The following is a 17,232-nucleotide window of genomic DNA, read 5'->3' as shown; positions in this document are numbered from 1 at the left end:
ACATACATGCAGACATAACATGCACACACATAAGATAAGCAGAACTTAAAAAAGAAAACCACTTGAAAAACAAATCAAAAATATACATATAAGAAGGCACACATGCCACTAGTATAACAAAGACATTCAAGGTCTATTGCTTCTGATTGTTAGAAAAGCTTCCCCCGTGGGAGGCAAGAAGCCAGTAAGGACTGCAGACATGCTGTTTAACAGCGGGGTCACTCTCAGTTGTGCTGGAACTCTGGACCTGGCTTACATGTTCAAGCCCAGAAGATGTAGGCTTTTGGTCTCATTAAGTATTTAGCAACTTAGGGTCTACCTTTAGAGCCTGAGAACTGAGAGAGATTTAATAACTGAGGAACAAGCTGGTCTCTTTACATTGCTTCTATTTGTGTGTGTGTCAGTGGGGGTGGGGGGAGACAACTTATCATTTTATCTAGATACTTACCCTCAACCCAAAATAAAAAGTAAAGAAAACATTGAAACTCAAATCAACAGGGATGGTTTTGTCTCGATGTGAAGAACACTTTCGAACGGGGCTGGAAAGAAACGGGAACATTTTGCAAAGATGAACACTTTAAAACCTATGTCTACAGAGCAGAGTTAAAGGCAGGGTAGGCAATGTACATCTCCAGCGTGAGCTATCCATTCAAGATACTTGTTCACATGTGAATGGAACTATTTCCCCTTTGACAGTGGAACTATGAAATAAGTGAAGCCACTAGACCATGCACAGTAGAAGCATGGCCTATTACAGTGCTTATTGGTTCTGTTTCAATTTTGTAAGCGGGGATTCATAGCCTGGGGAATTATGCGGTCCTTTGTGGTTGAAAAACCATCTCGTCAAAAGTTTTCAGCTTCTTTAGCTACCCCTTTGAGATAAGGCTACTCTAGTTAAAATGAATGGATCTGAAACAAATTTAAAGATATATCCTAAAAGATGTGAGAGAAATTTACAAAGCAAAGACTACCATTTCCCCGAATTTTCTAAAGTAGGTTGGCTTTTGTAGCCTGTGATCCTTATTTTTAGCCCAGCTGGATATTTGATATAAATCTCAGAGGCTTGGCATGAAGTTTAAATTAGACTTGGTTTAGTTCTTTAAAAATATCATTCTAGCCTTGAGAGATATAAGAAGAGAGTGACTTCAAAGAATGGCTCCAGGGTTGAAGTCTCTGAAGCATGAGGGACTCTGAAATACCCCAGGACTTCTTTCTCAACTCCTGAGAAATTCAAAGTGACAGTTGCAAGTTCAGAGTCCCCGGAGCACAGCTGTCCATCCCACCCCAACACTAGCAATGGAGGTGGCAAAACTCAGGGCAAATTGCAAGCTCTTATCACAGATATGGAGTTAGTGCTCACTGGGGGGCAGCTACTTGGCTGCCATTTTGATTAGCTTCTGTGGAGGGTGGGGGTGGGGAGGAGTTGTGGGGATGCGCCCATGCACATGTAAGCAAAACTGACATCCCTGAAGAGAAATTCTAAGGCAATTAAGTTACTGATAAAGCGGACAAGAAAGACTGTGGTTTCTACTCACTCTCTTGAATTGATGAAATAGATTATGAGAGAGCCGATGCTTAGTACAAAGACAAGGATTGCCTAAAAACAGAAAAGGACAGGGACAAAATACTATTTTATTGACATGGAAAAAATAAGCCCACACAATTGTGTTTTCTATTTATTTTTAAAGGGATTTATTTATTTATTATGTATACAACATTCTGCCTCCATGTATGCCTGCACGCCAGAGGAGAGCGCCAGATCTCATTACAGATGGTTGTGAACCACTATGTGGTTGCTGCGAATTGAACTCAGGACCTCTGGAAGAGCAGCCAGTGCTCTTAAGCAATGAGCCTTCTCTCCAGCCCCTGTGTTTTCTATTTTATGTTAAGTAAATATTGTGTATTTTTATTACTGTGTACAGGGAAGGGGAGGAGGAAATGGGTTTTCCCTTAGCTCACCTATGGAGATGTAACACTACATTCAACATCCATTTGTGCCACAGTTCATTCATTCAGTCATTCATTCACTGAAAAAAAGTGGATGAAGCTTTACACTAAGTCAGTAGTATACACCCATTTACATCACTTTAACTCTCACACGCTTCAGAATAAACAAGGTAAGCTTCCTGCTTCTCCTAGAGTTTAGCAAATGCTTACTGAGTATTAAGCATGGATCGCGTGCTCCATTTCATGATGGAAATGAGGGCTAATAAATAAGAGTCTTGGACTTGACTGGCCCATGATGTGTCCGTAGGGACATTTCCCTACCCCGGAAACTGTTCTGTGAGAAGAGAGTGTTTTTATTATGCCAGTCTGTCTGGTACGTGAAGAACACCCATCCAGTGGCACACAGCCGGGAAGCTGCCTACTCAAAGCCTCTGTGGTCTTCCTCAGTTCAGCCTTAGATAATTACGAATCTGTTTGATAATTTCTAATTTCCGAACCACCAGGTTTGTGTCTGGTATGGTGGTTTACACGTTTAATCCCAGGACTCAAAAGACAGTGGGAGGTGGATCTCTGTGAGTTTGAGGCCAGCCTGGTCTACTGAGAGGCTAGTCAGGAGTACTTGGTGAGACCCTGTCTTGAAAAACAGATTTTCAATTTTTAGTCAATGTAGTTTTAATGATCAAATTCAGAATTTTATTTACAATGAAATTTTCACTCCCTTCCAGCTCAGATATTGCTTGGGTAGGCCTCCTATGTTATTTTCTCCTAATCATTTGTGTCTGTATTAATGGGTAGTTTTACTTTATTGCTAGCTAGGCTCATTGTGGCTGCTCAGTAGGAGGCAGAGAGGTCTTTGGGCTCACAGAGAAGCACCAAGGAACCTGGAATGTTAAGACACTGCCCAGCTACAAAGAGTTGTCACATAGCCACTTCTGATCTGCATTTGACTTACATTGTGCCTCAAGGAAATTTATATCTTTTTTTTTTTATTGCGTACATGGGATTCAGTTCATCATCACCAGAACAGTTTTCTCCAAACCGTGCTGTGCTTAAGTATGCCTAAAATAAACAACAATGGGTGTCGACATGTGTAAGTGAATCCCTGAGAGCCCAAGATAAAGGGGGGGGGTATCAAATATTTATTGGGGAACACTCACGAACAACAAGGTAGAGAGCTGTTGTGGTCCTCTGCTCTGTGAGCCCTGGAAGCTACAATCAGATCTCCAGCCATGACACAAGAGAACGAGTGAGCTCCTCCTCTCTCTTACAAGCCTTTACGTTCACAGACAGAAGATCACACCCCTAAGTCTAGTACACCCAAAAGCTATTGGCTGATCTACACAGGGCAGCCTACTCTGTCTCAATTGTTCAAAGATAGCCTGGTCTACATAGGGAGCTCCAGGACATACAGTCCTGTCTTGTTTTGTTCTTGACTCTTTGAGACAGGGTGCCACTACATAGCCCTGGCTGTCCTGGAACTCACCATTCAGTTTAGAGAGATGGTTTGGCAGTTAAGAGTACTTGTATTTTTTCACGGGACTCAAGTTGGATTTCCAGCACCATTCAGGCAGCTTACAGCCACTTGTAACTCCAGCTCCAGAGGCTCCAACCACCTCTTCTGGTATCTGTGGCCACCTCACATTTGTGACATATACACAGACACATAAATAAAAATTTAAGAAGGTCTTGGTGGCACACATTTTTAATCACTTGGGAGATAGAGGGGGGTAGATTGCAAAGAGTTCAAGTCTAGCTAAATCTATATACAGAGATCTAGGATAGCCAGGGACACACTGTAAAGATCTTGCCTCAACAATCTTAGCAAAAACAATCTACAGATTCCACACAATGCCCATCAAAATCACAGCAAAATTCTTCAAAGACCTCAAAAGGACGGTACTCAACTTCATATGAAAAAGCAAAAAAACCAGGATAGCCAAAACAATCCTGTACAATAAAAGAACTTCTGGAGGCATCACAATCCCTGACTTCAAACTCTACTACAGAGCCACAGTACTTAAAACAGCCTGGTATTGGAATAAGAACAGACAGGAGAACCAATGAAACCGAATAGAAGACCCAGATATCAATCCACGCATTTTCAAACACCTGATTTTTGACAAAGAAGCAAAAAATATCTATGTGCACGGCTCTGTACTAATAAAGCTTTCCTTCTAGTGGAGAGGCCAATAATAAACATAAAATCTAAGTAAGTTTGCTCACTTAGAGAAAAACGAAGCAGAACGATGGCTAGAGAGCCCTACACACATTGCCTGAATGTAGTGAAGATCACCATGGAAGATCACACCTACCTGTGTGATCAAAGCACAGAGGGGACTATGATCATGTTCACTACAATTCACTAGTACTAGAAGAGTGGAAGTGAACTCACCAACACTTGCCCCACGATGGTCTGTGCGGAAAGCAACAATTCTATACGATTACGAAATACTCTTTGAAAGTAAAGTCTTCTTAAAGGATTACGCTCGATCCTCCCTAGTGAGAATAGTTCCTGTGAGCAAGAAAAAGGAATGGCCAATGAGCTGCAGTTCAAGAGGAAGGAGTCCTCTTTAGGTTGAGGTGGCTCTTCATGGTATTAGTCAGAAATCATTTTACCTTACCCAACCCAAGAAATGAACACAATGAAGATTAAACATTTCCTGGAGCAGTCAACTAAAGAGATGTCTAATGCTACAAACACACACACACACACACACACACACACACACACACACACGCATGCATGCACACACGCACAGAGAGCATATTAACCATACCCATTAATCTACAGAATATCAGAATTCTTTCCCTGATAATTTTATAGCATTTTTTTAAAGTCTTGTCTTCAAAGTTTCGTTTATTTTTATTTATGTATATGGGTGGTTTGTCTGAATGTAATATCTGTGCACCATCTATGACCCGATGCCCAGAAAAACCAGATGGAGGCATCAGATTCCTTGTAACTGGAAATACAGACAGCTGTGAGTGATCTCCTTGTGGGTGCTGGAAATTGAACCCAGGTCCTTTGGAAGATTACCCAGTGCTCTTAACCCCTGAGCCAGCCCTCCAGCCCTGTTTAAAGACTATAAAGTAGAAACAATTGCAGAGTAAAATGGCTTATCAATAAAATCTTTAAACTTCAATACTAGATATTATCAAATACAAAAATATAAAATCCATATTACTAATAACTTCAACACTTTACACTTATTTCAAACTATGTTACTTTATGCCACCTTAACATCAAGAGATATATTTAAGCAAAATTTGCATTTTGGTTATGATGCACACATAAAATGCATTGTATTACAAAAAGCTACTATAATCTATTCTAGGAAGAAACAAAGTTTAAGAATTAAAAATGAAAACAAACAACAGAGGGTTTGATAAAAGTCTTCCATTGAGCTGATTGTGGTGGCACATGCCTTTAATCCCAGCATAAAGGAGGCAAAGGCAGATGAGTTAAAAGCCAGCCTGGCTTACATAGCAAGTTCTAGGCCACCCAGGGCTACAATGTGAGACTGTGTCTCAAAACAAACAAACAAACAAAAAACCACAACAGTCATGTGGAATTGAAGAGAGGTATTTCAAACTATTAATATGTCATCTTCATAAAGCATCACTTGTTCCTATTATCATTTGCCAGCAATTAATCCCATCATCGACATTTGCAAGCAAGTTAAGCTACAAAAAATATCTAGGTGTTTGTGGCTGGCACACATAAGCACATTAAGTGTACACATACAGACACATATGAATCATGCATGAAGGATATTGAAAAATGAGGTTGAGTTGATGTCTTGTGCCTCTGTAACTCCCTTATAGTAGTTAACAAAAGTCTCTCTTTGAAACAGGGTCTCATGTAGCCTAGGCTGACCCCAAACTCACAGCAATGCTTCTGTCCAAGTGAGGGGATTAACCCATAAAGTACCACATTTGGCCTCAACTGTTATTGTTTACGCAAGTTTTTTCAGAACAGAAACTCTAGTACATTCATCATCTTCCAGGCTCACCAAACTTTCCATTGGTGGTCTTGGGCCCTGGCTTCCTGCCCTTTATGTAACATCAGGCTCATTAGTCTGAAAAAAATCAAGGAAGGCCTGAACTGCTTGCTAAACAGAGACATATGCCAAACTTAGCTTCAATCTTTACACACAGATGTCCCAGCAAGGAAACTGACCAAGATTATTCCTGTACCCCTGAAGGTTTGACATTTTTTTGAGAAGTTCAAGATTAATCTGAAAGCTAGTAAGATGATAAGTCCCCCGACGAAAGTCATGAAGGAGGAGAGAATAAATGCTGCTTGGATTTCGGTTGTGCAGGCCATTTCCTCCAATCCTTTCTCATCTAAATCGTTTATATTTTAAACATCTTGAGACCACAATGTTGGGCTATTCTATGATGTCACGGTCACCTGGCAACAGTTCCAGGAGGTACACTTCCTTGTATTGCATCATCTTAGGACTGGCTGGGAAAGTCAAAGAGAAGTTCAAGGGACCAGAAACCTATGTGAAGGATGTGTGTGGCCAAACTAAGGATGACGGGAAGGAGAAGGGTGGAGCTGAGAGTTGTCAAAAGAAAGAGTCCTCCAACCTCTTTGGTGAAACCAAGACTCCACTTAACTGCTAAAACATGGTAGGGCCTACCAAGGGTAGTCAGTAGATGGGGATTCTAGACGCCATTATTTTAATCTGTGAGTAGAATAGGAATTATATTCTCTAGAATTGTGAGTTGCTGTCCACCCATTTCAATGGACTTGTTTAGTCAAAGAACTTCAAATTTTGTTTTTGATGAGATTCATCCAATGATCTCGATACTAGTCCTGTATCTTTCTGAGACCACAGCACATTCTCAAGAACTTCAGAAAAAAAAAGAAATTCTTAAAGATTTGAATTTTGTTTATGCTTTTAAAAAGTTGTAGGTAAACAGTAAATATCTATATCTAAGCCACAGCATGAAGATTGTTATTAATGGTGAAATTTGTAAATGCTTGTTGAGAGAGTAGAAGAGTAGATTCTGGGTGTTCTGGACACACATCGACACACGCACACACATCCGCACATGGTAACTATAAAATGGTAGGTGTGTTTGATAATCATTTAAATATGTATAAGTTGTTCTGTGATATTTTGATTGTGTTCTGACAAATCTTGCTTGGAGTCAGGGGGTGGAGCTAGCCACTAGCTGACCAAAATTAACCACAGAGGTTTGGAGGACATAGACAGAGAGGAGACAGGAAGTAGTAAGGTGGGGCTGAGACAATGAGTTCAATACCCAAGGACCCAAGTTAAGAGTCTCTGACCTCTACATTTTACCATTGCCTCTCTCTCTCTCTCTCTCTCTCTCTCTCTCTCTCTCTCTCTCTCTCTCTCTTTCTCTCTCTCTCATACACACACACACACACACAATCACATACTTAGATCATTTAAAATTTAATTTAGTTTTAAAAAGAAAAGATGCCAGTACCATGGCAGTCCTTTTCTGAATGGAGAAGGAAAAGAGAGGAGAGAGGTGGTGAATTGTTTACAGAGCTAGAGGGATTGCCCAGTGGTTAAGGACACTTGCTGCTCTTTTAGAGGACCTGAGGTTGGTTCCCAGCAGTTACACTGGGTGACTCACTACCACCTGTAATTCCAGTGTCAGAGCACGCAACACCTACGGCCTCTGATTCATTTATTATAAATATATATGCTTCCACGATCAGGTATGTGTCCACATGTGAATGAATATATATATATATATACACATATAAAAAATAAAGCAAATAAATAAATATTTATTTTCTAAATAAGCCTCGTGTGTGTGTGTGTGTGAGAAAAATTTATTTGGAAAATAAAGTCACATATTTAGCCACATTATTTTGTCAGTCTGCTTCTGCTTAAGTTGTTGTAATTATATTATTTTCATTTCCTTAACTTTCACCATTTAATATTTTCAACAATATGTTGTCAGGCAACTAAACCATCTTTCTCTTTAGTATTCTGCCACCAGTACATACTGTATCACAGGGCTGGTTAGGAGGCCCAGTGAGTGGGTCTAAGGTACTGGCCACCAAGCCTAATGACTTGTTGACCCCGCACCCACGTGGTGGAAGGAGAGAACTGATTCCCAAAATATGTCCTCTGACTTCCAAGTGTGCCCTGTGGCACACTAAATAAGTGTAACTTTAAAATGTGCAAGAGGAACTAGCAGTATGGCTCCATTGGTAGAGTGTTGGCCTAGCACGTACAATGCCCTGGCTTTGAATCCCAGCACCACACCAACCCCGCTGGTAGAATATGCTTGTAACTCTAACACTTGGGAGGTCACCTGAAGTGTTATCAAGGTCATCAAGGTCATCCCTGGCGAAGATCTTGTATCAAGAAAAAAAGAAAGGAGGGAGGGAGGGAGGGAGGAAGGAGGAAGGAAGGAAGGAAGGAAAGGAAGGAAGGAAGGAAGGAAGGAAGGAAGGAAGGAAGGAAGAAAAGGAAGGAAGGAAGGAAGGAAGGAAGGAAGGAAGGAAGGAAGGAAGGAAGGAGAAAAGCAAGCCTGACATAGTGGTGCATACTTTTTATCCCAGTCCCTGAAAGACAGAAGGCTAACCTGGTCTACATGATGAGATCTAGACCAACCAGAGCTAAACAGTGAGACCTGTCTAAACAAATTAAAAAGGAAAGAAGGGATGGAGGAAGAAAGGAAGGAAAACAAGCAATACAAAAACAGGCTAAGGAGACAGAACAGAGAGTTCTCAAAAGAAGATCCGTGAATGGATAATATGTTTAAGGAGAGCAACATCATTAGCCATGAAAGAGATGTAATTTAAAACTGCTATAATTGAACCTGCTGTGAGAGTCCATCTCCAGTGCAAATGGCTATCCTTAAGAAACAACAACACATTCTGAATAGGGCATGGGCAAGGAGAAACATTAATTCATGGCTGGTATGAGTGTAACTGGTGCAGCCATTATGGAGATCAGTGTGAAGGATTATCAAAACCTAAATTACCATCTGACTCAGCTATACTGTTTCTGGGCACAGACCTAAAAGCACTCAGTCCTACAGCAGAATACCTGTGCGTTCCTGTGCACTGCGGCTCTATTCATAAGAGCGGGGAAACAGAATCACCATAGATGCCCATCAGCGGTTGAATGAGAATAAAAATGTGGTGCATATACACATTGGAATTTTAATCACCCATAAAGAAAGAATATGCAGTTAGCAGGAGAACATACGGGACTGTAGGTAGTCTATTAAGTAATGCAGTCTCAGAAAGACAAACACAATATACTGTCACACAAATGTGGATCTTGGCTTCTAGGGTTTTTGGTTTACATTATTTTGTGTGCATGTGTATGTGTGTGGATACAAAGCAACCACCCTGTGCTTTAGTCCCTGCCCAACTGCTTACGTGTGACCTTGCTATGTCCGTAAGAAACCCTCCATTGCTCAACAATGGGGGGTGAGGGGGGTGGGGCTGTTTCCACCAAGGGTCTCCAGGAGTCCTGGTTCTTTTGAACTGAGATGTTTGGCTGAGTCGGCTAGCATCCTTAATTTTGCTAAGTTAACATGTGCTCAAACTGCCTTCCTATCTGTTTAGAGCAGTAGACTCCGCCACTCTCAGCCTTTGTCAGAGAAGCTTGCTTTCTGCAGGGCTTCATGTGGAAACTCCAAGGACCAGTGCTAAGAAAAGGTGACTGCTAAGTACTCAGCCCGAATCCTAGAACCCCCGACACCCACAGTCTTCTGCTCATGGAACGACCACTGTGCTCATAAAATCCCAGTCGCTTCACAAGATAGGGCCCTGTCACGATTTCACTATGGGTAGGGAACAGCGCATGAGGCCCTACCCTTCCTTGAGGAAGGCGAATTGGCAATTAACGGTTGCAGTGCTAAGGGCTGCAATTTTTTTTTCAGTGATGTAGTGACCGTTAAGTTGTCCATGCTCTGAACCCAGTCCTTTTTGTTGATTGGGTTCCCTCAATCTGGGTCCTATTGGCACTTTTGAGGGCTATTGGTGATTTACTAACCCCACGGCTTCTGCACCCCACACTACATTTCAGGCCATCTTTTAGAGAAAGTTTACTCCCCAAGAAGTATGACCTAGGATGGTTTGAACGAGACTTGTCCCCCATCATCTGGGGGGATCTGAACACTTGGTTTCCAGTTGGTGTGGTATTTGGGGAGGCTTAGGGGGGTAAGCTTTGCTGGAGGAAGTACGTCACTGGGGGCGGGCTTTATGAGTAAAAAGTAAAGCTGCTTTCTAGGAGTTCCCTCTCTCTGTGCTTGGCGGTTCTGGTAAGGAATGTGAGCTCTCTGTCACGTGTTCTAGTCGCTGTTCCTGCTGCCATTTCTCTCCTCTCCCATCGCCATCATGAACTCTTAACCCTGTGAAGCCCTCAGGCCAAAATAGGAGACTCGCCTTCTTCCTTAAGTCATGGCGTTTCCTCATGGCAACAGAAAAGTAACTCATCAATGATCTATCCCAAATTTTTTTTTAAAGATCTATGTTCTATTGCAAATCTTTTTTTTTTTTTTAAAAAAAGCAAATGTAGGGTCAGTGAAATGGCTCAGTGGGTAAAGACACTTGTTGCTAAGCCTGAGTTGGATGTATCCCTACAACCACACAACGGAAGGAAAGAATCTTCCCCGCAAGCTGTCTTGTCACCTCTCCAGTGCGCCATGGCACAAACATGCCCGCGTAGACTCAGGAGGACTCTGTTACAGTCTATATCCTAGAGTTTGGAGACCCTACGCTTCCTTCCACTTACTCCAGGGTTTCAGCTACCAGCTCCTATCCCTCGTTCTCCACTTTTTAGTGTCTGCTCTTCTACCTGTCTAAACTCAGTTCTTGGGTACCGACTCTGCCCCGGGGCTTCATTTTCCTCCTGGAAGAAGCCCCGCAGCTCCAGCAGCGCACGGTCCTAGCCTCCTCCGGCCAGATGTTCAGCCTCGCCTCTCCCCCGTCTCCTACCCGGGTTCTGGAATCCCCTAAAGCCACCAGAGAGCGGGCTCGGAGTGGCGAACCACCAGGAGTGCAGCAGCTTACAGCAGGCCTGAGCTAGCGAGGTGCTGCTTTTTTTTTTTTTCTGGAAGTTTCTTAGGTCTTATGCACGTTCGCTCTGCACACAACGGCTCAAGGGCAACGCTCTCAAATCCCCATATACGCGGTGGCTTCCACTCTTAGCCACGAAAATGAGCAGGTTTTCTGTTTGTTTGTTTTTGTTTTTAAGAAATAACGTAAATCTTTGAGGAAAGCAAATGACAGACCTAGTTTGAGGCTTCCCTCAAACACTGGCTCTCGGCGTCGCGCTCTGCTTTTCTGGCCTTAAAGCGGGCGGGCTCCAAGGGCCTGATTCACAAGCAAGAGGTGGGCCCAACAAAAGGCCTTTACCACTTTACGACTGCAGGGCCCGGCGGCAACTCACTGAACAGAGGCTAGTCTCGCGAGAGCCGCCGAAGGGGTAGCAATGGCGGCCACTGGGGCAGGTCCTGGCCCTGGAGTGGGCTCCGGTCCTGGTCCTGGAGCGGCTGCAAGCGCCAGCACGGCAGAGGAGGGAGAGACGGAGTCGGTGGCCGCCGCGGCTGGAGAGGGGCCGCCTGCTGCTCCGGGAGCGGAGCCCGGCTCCGGAGAGGCTGAGAGTGGGTAAGGCATCTGCAGCCCGCGAGAGCGCGAGACGGAGGGCCTGCCCCTCGTGCCATCCCGGGGTTCGCGCCGCTCCGGTGCGGCCCTCCCGACCCAGGCCCTGCGGCCAACGGCTCGGCCTGCGCTGTGCCTTCTGCAGCCCCGCAGGCTGCTTGGCTCGGAACTGCGCCTCAGACTTCTTTTCCTTTAGCGCCCGTGTGAGCCAAGCAAGTTTCCCTCGCTCCCGCCCTTGCCATCCTCCTGCCTCTCCTAATCCTAGTTCCTGAAATAGCGCAGGAAGGGCATCTCCCGTCGGTGCCGGTGTGGAAGGAGCCACAATCCTTCTGAAAGCCCTAGGAAACGCAGATCCCCGTGACTCTTTCCCCCCCTAGGACCATCTCTAAGCCGTGTAGATGGCTGGAACGACCCATTAGGCTTCACTGTGTTTGTCTTGACTATCCCTTCTAATGTTCGGATTGTTTCCCTGGTCATCCAGTCCAGGACAGGCTTAGACTGGGAAGTCCATCCGTATTTGCCTCCACGGTTTTTGTTTGTTGTTTGGTTTCGGGGTAGGTATTTTGAAGTTTGTTTATCTTGAAATCTCTTACTTTCTTTACAGGGATGCAAACTTGGTTGATGTAAGTGGTCTGGAGACAGAATCTTCTAATGGGAAAGATACTCTAGTAAGTATCATCTTACGCCTTTGAAAGGCAAACTAGATTTTGTTTTAAGATTTTTAATCTAATTTTTAAAAACGTAGTCAGCCAACCTGTTTGATTGTCTTCTTGCCCCGTGCCTCCAGGAAGGTGCTGGCGATACTTCAGAAGCCATGGATACCCAGGTGGGCTCTGTGGATGAAGAGAACGGTCGACAATTGGGAGAGGTGGAGTTGCAGTGTGGAATATGTACAAAATGGTTTACCGCTGACACCTTCGGAATAGACACATCGTGAGTACATGTCATGGTTTTTTGGTTGTTTTTTTTTTTTTTTTTTTAAGATTTATTTATGTATACACTGTTCTTCTGCCTGCATGTATGGCAGCAGGCCAGAAGAGGGCACCAGATCTCATTTTAGATGGTCGTGAGCCACCATCTGATTACTGGGAATTGAACTCAGGATGTCTGGAAGGGCACTGGCTCCTCTTCCAGAGGTTGGGGTTTGATTCCCAGCATCCATGTGGCAGCTCACAGTGGTCAGGGAACTCCAGCTATGGGGGATCTGCTACCCTCTCCCGACTTGTTTGGTTTTGTTTGGTTTGTTTTTTCGAAACAGGGTTTCTCTGTGTTGCTTTGGAACCTGTCCTGGAACTCAGTCTGTAGACCAGGCAAAATAATTTTAAGGGTTGGCATGGGAGACTAGGAGGGAGGGAAGAAAGGGAAATTATGTAATCATATTATAATCTCAAAAAATCGAAAGACATTTTTAAAAACACCAAAGGAAAAGAACTTTCTTTGGCATATTCAACAGTTGCTTCAGTTTGTAGATCGGTGGGTAGTATATTGTGCTCACCCTAACCCCTGTTCAGTGACCTGATGCTGACTGAAGAGTTATTGTCATTTAGTGTGTATTTAAGTATTGAGAGCAGCGCCCTATTAGGCATGCCCTTGCTTTTAAACTTACAGTGATTGGGAAATAAGACTATATAACTAGAAGAGATTATATAATTAGATCTGAGACATTTTTAATTTATATTTAATTTTATATTTTGGGTTTGATATTTACAATGGTAAAGCCTGTTGTCACAAAAATTTGAAGGTGTGGCAGACAGTCCAGTAGTAATGCCTCGGCCACTGTGTGCAGAACCCTGGATGGATCACCATCATCAGAAAGACATTTTTTTACTTTCTCAAGAACACTGAGCTAATCTTTGTGTGTACGTTTTTCATGCCTAAAGTATACTTTGTTTCCTTTCTAATTGCTTATAATCTACCCCTATATAAGTATCTTATACTCTGTCAGAAAAAAAAAACCAACTTGTGCCTAAACACATATTTAATCAAAGCATCTATTCTGGAGAAATAGAATCACATAATGACTGATTGGGTCTCCTCTTCTATGGACTAGCTCAGTAGCTAGTAGGTGAGCATTTTTGACTCAGTGTGAGTAGCTCTTATGATGGTTCTCTAACTGGGTAGCCCTGGCTGGTCTGGAAACACCCTTTGTAGAAATCTGGGGCTGGAGAGATAGATAGCTCGATGGTTAAGCATTGTCTGCTCTTCCAGAAGACCTGGATTCACTTCCCAGCACCTACGTGGCAGTTCACAACTGTCTGTAACTCCTGTTACCATCTCACCATCACACATGCATGCAGCAAAACACCAGTGTTTTCAAAATAAAATAAACCGTTAAAAAAATGCAGAAATCATCCTGCCTTTCAATCAGTCTTTATGGTTAAATTTTGAGGCCAGGCTGGCTGGATATTGAACATCAGCCTAGGCAGGGCAGTACCACAAGACCTTGAAAGGAAAAAAACATGTATATTGAGTGGAGCTAGTGATGCATACCTGTAATTCAGGAACTTAGGAAGCTAAGGTAGGAGGATCACAAGTTCAGTCAGTACAGGCTAAAGCTAATTGTAAATCAGGACCCCGTCGCAGAAAAAGCCAGAGTGGGTTGGTGAGATAGCTCAGTGGGTAGACACTTCTCAGGCAAGCCTGGCCACCTGAGTTTGATCCCTGCAACTTTTATGAAGTTGGAAGGAGAGAACTGAGCCACAGGTTGGCCTTCCGCTCCCATGTGTGTATCTTGGCAAGTGTGCCATACGTGTATCATGTATACACACAACAACAATAATAATAAATAAACTTTTTAAAGGAAGAAAACATGCTTAGGAATATGTTTAGGAGTTCACTAATTTTGTGTAATTTGGCTTATCCACAGATCATGTCTACCTTTTATGACCAACTACAGTTTCCATTGCAATGTGTGCCATCACAGTGGGAATACCTACTTTCTCCGGAAGCAAGCAAGTAAGAATAACTCTGGAGTATTTTTAAAAGATTGTCCCTTGGAAAACAAAAGGGATCTGGGTTAGCACACTTAGATTACCTTTGTTAAGAACTGACTAGAATTAGCTTGGTATTTCTCTCTGAATAATTGCAGTTGCCCATTTCAAGCCAAATTATTACTTTTGACTGTTCCTGTTATTATTTTGTAGACCACTATCTTGGTTTCTCTACCTGGTAAGGGAAAAGGTTTCGGGGGCGGGGGGCTCACAGTCCATGACTGAAGACACAGCAGCAGACATTTGAGGGAGCTGACCAGGTTGACCCCATAATTAGAAACACAGAACAGCATGTTTCAGCTCTGCTTGCTTTTTCTAGTATACAGTTCAGGATCCCCTGCCCAGGACATAGTACTGCCCATAGTGGGCAAGCCTTCTGAAGTCTCCAGATTCAAGATAACCCACAGGCAGCCTGATGTAGCTCATCCCTCAAGAGTCAAGTTGTGTCAAGTTGAAACTAACCATCACACCTACTGTGTTGAATATGCTCTTATTGATAGAAATCGAGTTTTACAGATACATCCCCCCCCCCTTTTTTTTTGATAGATTTAAAAGAAATGTGCCTTAGTGCTTTGGCGAACCTAACATGGCAGTCTCGAACCCAGGATGAACATCCAAAAACCATGTTCTCCAAAGATAAGGTAGAGTTAGAATTAATGTAATTGCAGTATGCTACAGAATCAAGTGAAACTTCTAGATTTCTTCTTTAACAAGTATAATAGTCTCCTCGGTTTTTATGAGTAATCATCTAGTAGCTACCTCGTTTATTCCATATATGGAAATAGTAATTTACCAGTTTCCTAGTTGGTGTCATTTGGCTTAGCTGTTAGTATTACAAATTCTTAAGTAAACTTGGTTGGCTTTTTGAAAGCAAGTAAGTCATCTATCCCATAATCAAGTCTGCTGTAAACCAGTCTCTATATAGCCTTGGCTGGCCTGGAACTTGGCTTCTTCAAACTCAGTCTCACTGCTTCTGCCTCCCTGCCTCTTTCCCTAGCAGGAGCACAGAACTGGCTGCCTGGTTTCTGGCCTGCAGGGAAAAATTGCTAACTGGCTAGGTGAGGGCCATTATGGGCAGCAGGCAAAGATGAGAAGGATGAGAGCCACCAAGATACACTGCTGTGCTATGATTTTATCATTGTTGTAGAGTGGGTCTCGCTAGTGAAAAGTGCACTGTAAAACACATTGTAATACAGGACAGTGGTTCACAGCTTGTGTTTACCTTGTCTTTATTATTCTGTCTTGTGTTTGACTTAATCTCACATTTCTTTCATTTACCCTAGAAGCAATAATACAAACTATTATTGTTCACCAGATTTCTGACATTTGATTGTCAAACTTCTGACCAGGATAATTTTGTCACCTTGATAGCCCAAACCTTTGGCATGTCCCCATGAGCTTCTGAACTCCTTGTTTTCAGAATGACAGAGTAGTCTAAGCTTTCTCTACACTGTCTCCGATTTCCTTTTCTGTTTGGTGAATACTTAATTTTCATGGGATTGACTGTATGGTAGAGGGTTCTGTGAGATGGTCTAAAACGGTGATGCCAGAGAATCAAGGTCAGACATCGATTTTGTCCTGTGAGCAGCAGCTGGCAGGCCGGTCACCGCCAGAGTAGATGGAGAGGAGTCTGACAGGCGAAGTTTCTGACTTTCAAATTCGTGTAATGACTGTGGTTATAAAGTAACAGACGAGTTATGGGTATCTATAGTTTATGATTCTGAGTGGTCAGTAATTGTAAATAAGAAAAAATAGACCTCTACAAAGCAAACTTAGAAGGTGCAGAACCCACGCGCTGCCTTTGAGCCCCCAGCGCTCCTCATGGCGTCGGGGGTTAAGCTGCAGCGCCATAGCAGTTGCTAGCACATAACTGGGGCCGCCTGCCCATTGCAGATGGTCCTTTTAACTGCTAGCTACAGGCCCGGGTGTGGGGGAAGGAGGTACAGAACTCTATCTTAATTATAAAAAAGATACGGTTTGCACAGTGTCAGGAAGAAAAGGGCCTCAGGACAGAAGTCACCGTTCAGTTGACAACCAAGAGATGGGAGTATAACTTATCCTTTAGTGGACTGTCAGCCCTGAGTAACTAAAAATCTGTATAGACTTACTTGAAATGCCCCAAATCTATATATTTGGTTGGTGGTTTGTTGTTTGACCTGAGATTCACAGCCACCTCCTGCCTAAGCCAAGTGCTGAGACTGAGCCATGAACTTAAAATCTTTGTTTTGATTGTAATGACGGCTTTAAAAGGGGCTGTGTGTATAACTTTGAAAACAATTATAATTCTTAATGTATTTTACTTCTTACAAATAGGATATTATACCATTTATTGATAAATACTGGGAGTGTATGACAACTAGACAGCGGCCTGGGAAAATGACTTGGCCCAATAACATTGTCAAAACAATGGTAAGTACATTAAAATCTGCTAGAGGATCAGTTTCAGAAAGCCAGTATTATTTCTAACAGTTAAATTCTATTTAGTTTGAAATAATGTGATAGCTGAGAAAAATGCAAACTATTTGGTATTAATCATTGAATGAGATACAGGTCATTAAATTTTGATTTTTTTCTGTACAAATTCAGTTAATAACATAATGCCTTATGTGAATAGTAATCCCCAAAACTGCTTTGATGTGCTGAAACCCTTAACTGCTGTTGCTGGTTTGGGGGTTTGGG

At 42.8% G+C, this 17,232-nt stretch overlaps 2 protein-coding genes and 1 non-coding gene across 4 annotated transcripts in view; 2 read left to right on the top strand and 1 right to left on the bottom strand.

Moving 5' to 3' along the window:
• Kcnu1 (potassium calcium-activated channel subfamily U member 1) overlaps positions 1-6,307 on the bottom strand; it is a gene marked incomplete at its 5' end in the record, with an annotated part of 56,005 nt that extends 49,698 nt beyond the window's left edge. Inside the window, 4 exons of the mRNA XM_050146735.1 lie at positions 449-539; positions 1,536-1,597; positions 4,340-4,459; positions 6,128-6,307. Coding sequence (XP_050002692.1) covers positions 449-539; positions 1,536-1,597; positions 4,340-4,459; positions 6,128-6,307 — 453 coding nt within the window. The remainder of the gene's footprint in view (positions 1-448; positions 540-1,535; positions 1,598-4,339; positions 4,460-6,127) is intronic.
• Positions 6,308-11,359: 5,052 nt separating this feature from the next.
• Ash2l (ASH2 like, histone lysine methyltransferase complex subunit) overlaps positions 11,360-17,232 on the top strand; it is a 23,581-nt gene continuing 17,708 nt past the window's right edge. For both annotated transcript variants that reach the window (XM_050146771.1, XM_050146770.1), the window contains exons 1-6: positions 11,360-11,569; positions 12,168-12,231; positions 12,351-12,496; positions 14,430-14,518; positions 15,100-15,194; positions 16,867-16,962. In XM_050146771.1, the coding sequence (XP_050002728.1) occupies positions 11,394-11,569; positions 12,168-12,231; positions 12,351-12,496; positions 14,430-14,518; positions 15,100-15,194; positions 16,867-16,962 (666 nt within the window). In that variant the 5' untranslated portion in view covers positions 11,360-11,393. The remainder of the gene's footprint in view (positions 11,570-12,167; positions 12,232-12,350; positions 12,497-14,429; positions 14,519-15,099; positions 15,195-16,866; positions 16,963-17,232) is intronic.
• On the top strand, positions 16,346-16,474 carry LOC126504508 (small nucleolar RNA SNORA76). Its single transcript, XR_007592630.1, has one exon. It is a non-coding gene; the product is annotated as a small nucleolar RNA SNORA76 (small nucleolar RNA).

The sequence above is a fragment of the Alexandromys fortis genome, unplaced genomic scaffold (genome assembly GCF_014885135.2).
Source record: "Alexandromys fortis isolate MF-2015 unplaced genomic scaffold, M_Fortis_MF-2015_v1.1 scaffold_55, whole genome shotgun sequence".
Lineage (NCBI taxonomy): Eukaryota > Metazoa > Chordata > Mammalia > Rodentia > Cricetidae > Alexandromys > Alexandromys fortis.
This window is presented reverse-complemented; position numbering and strand designations above follow the sequence as displayed.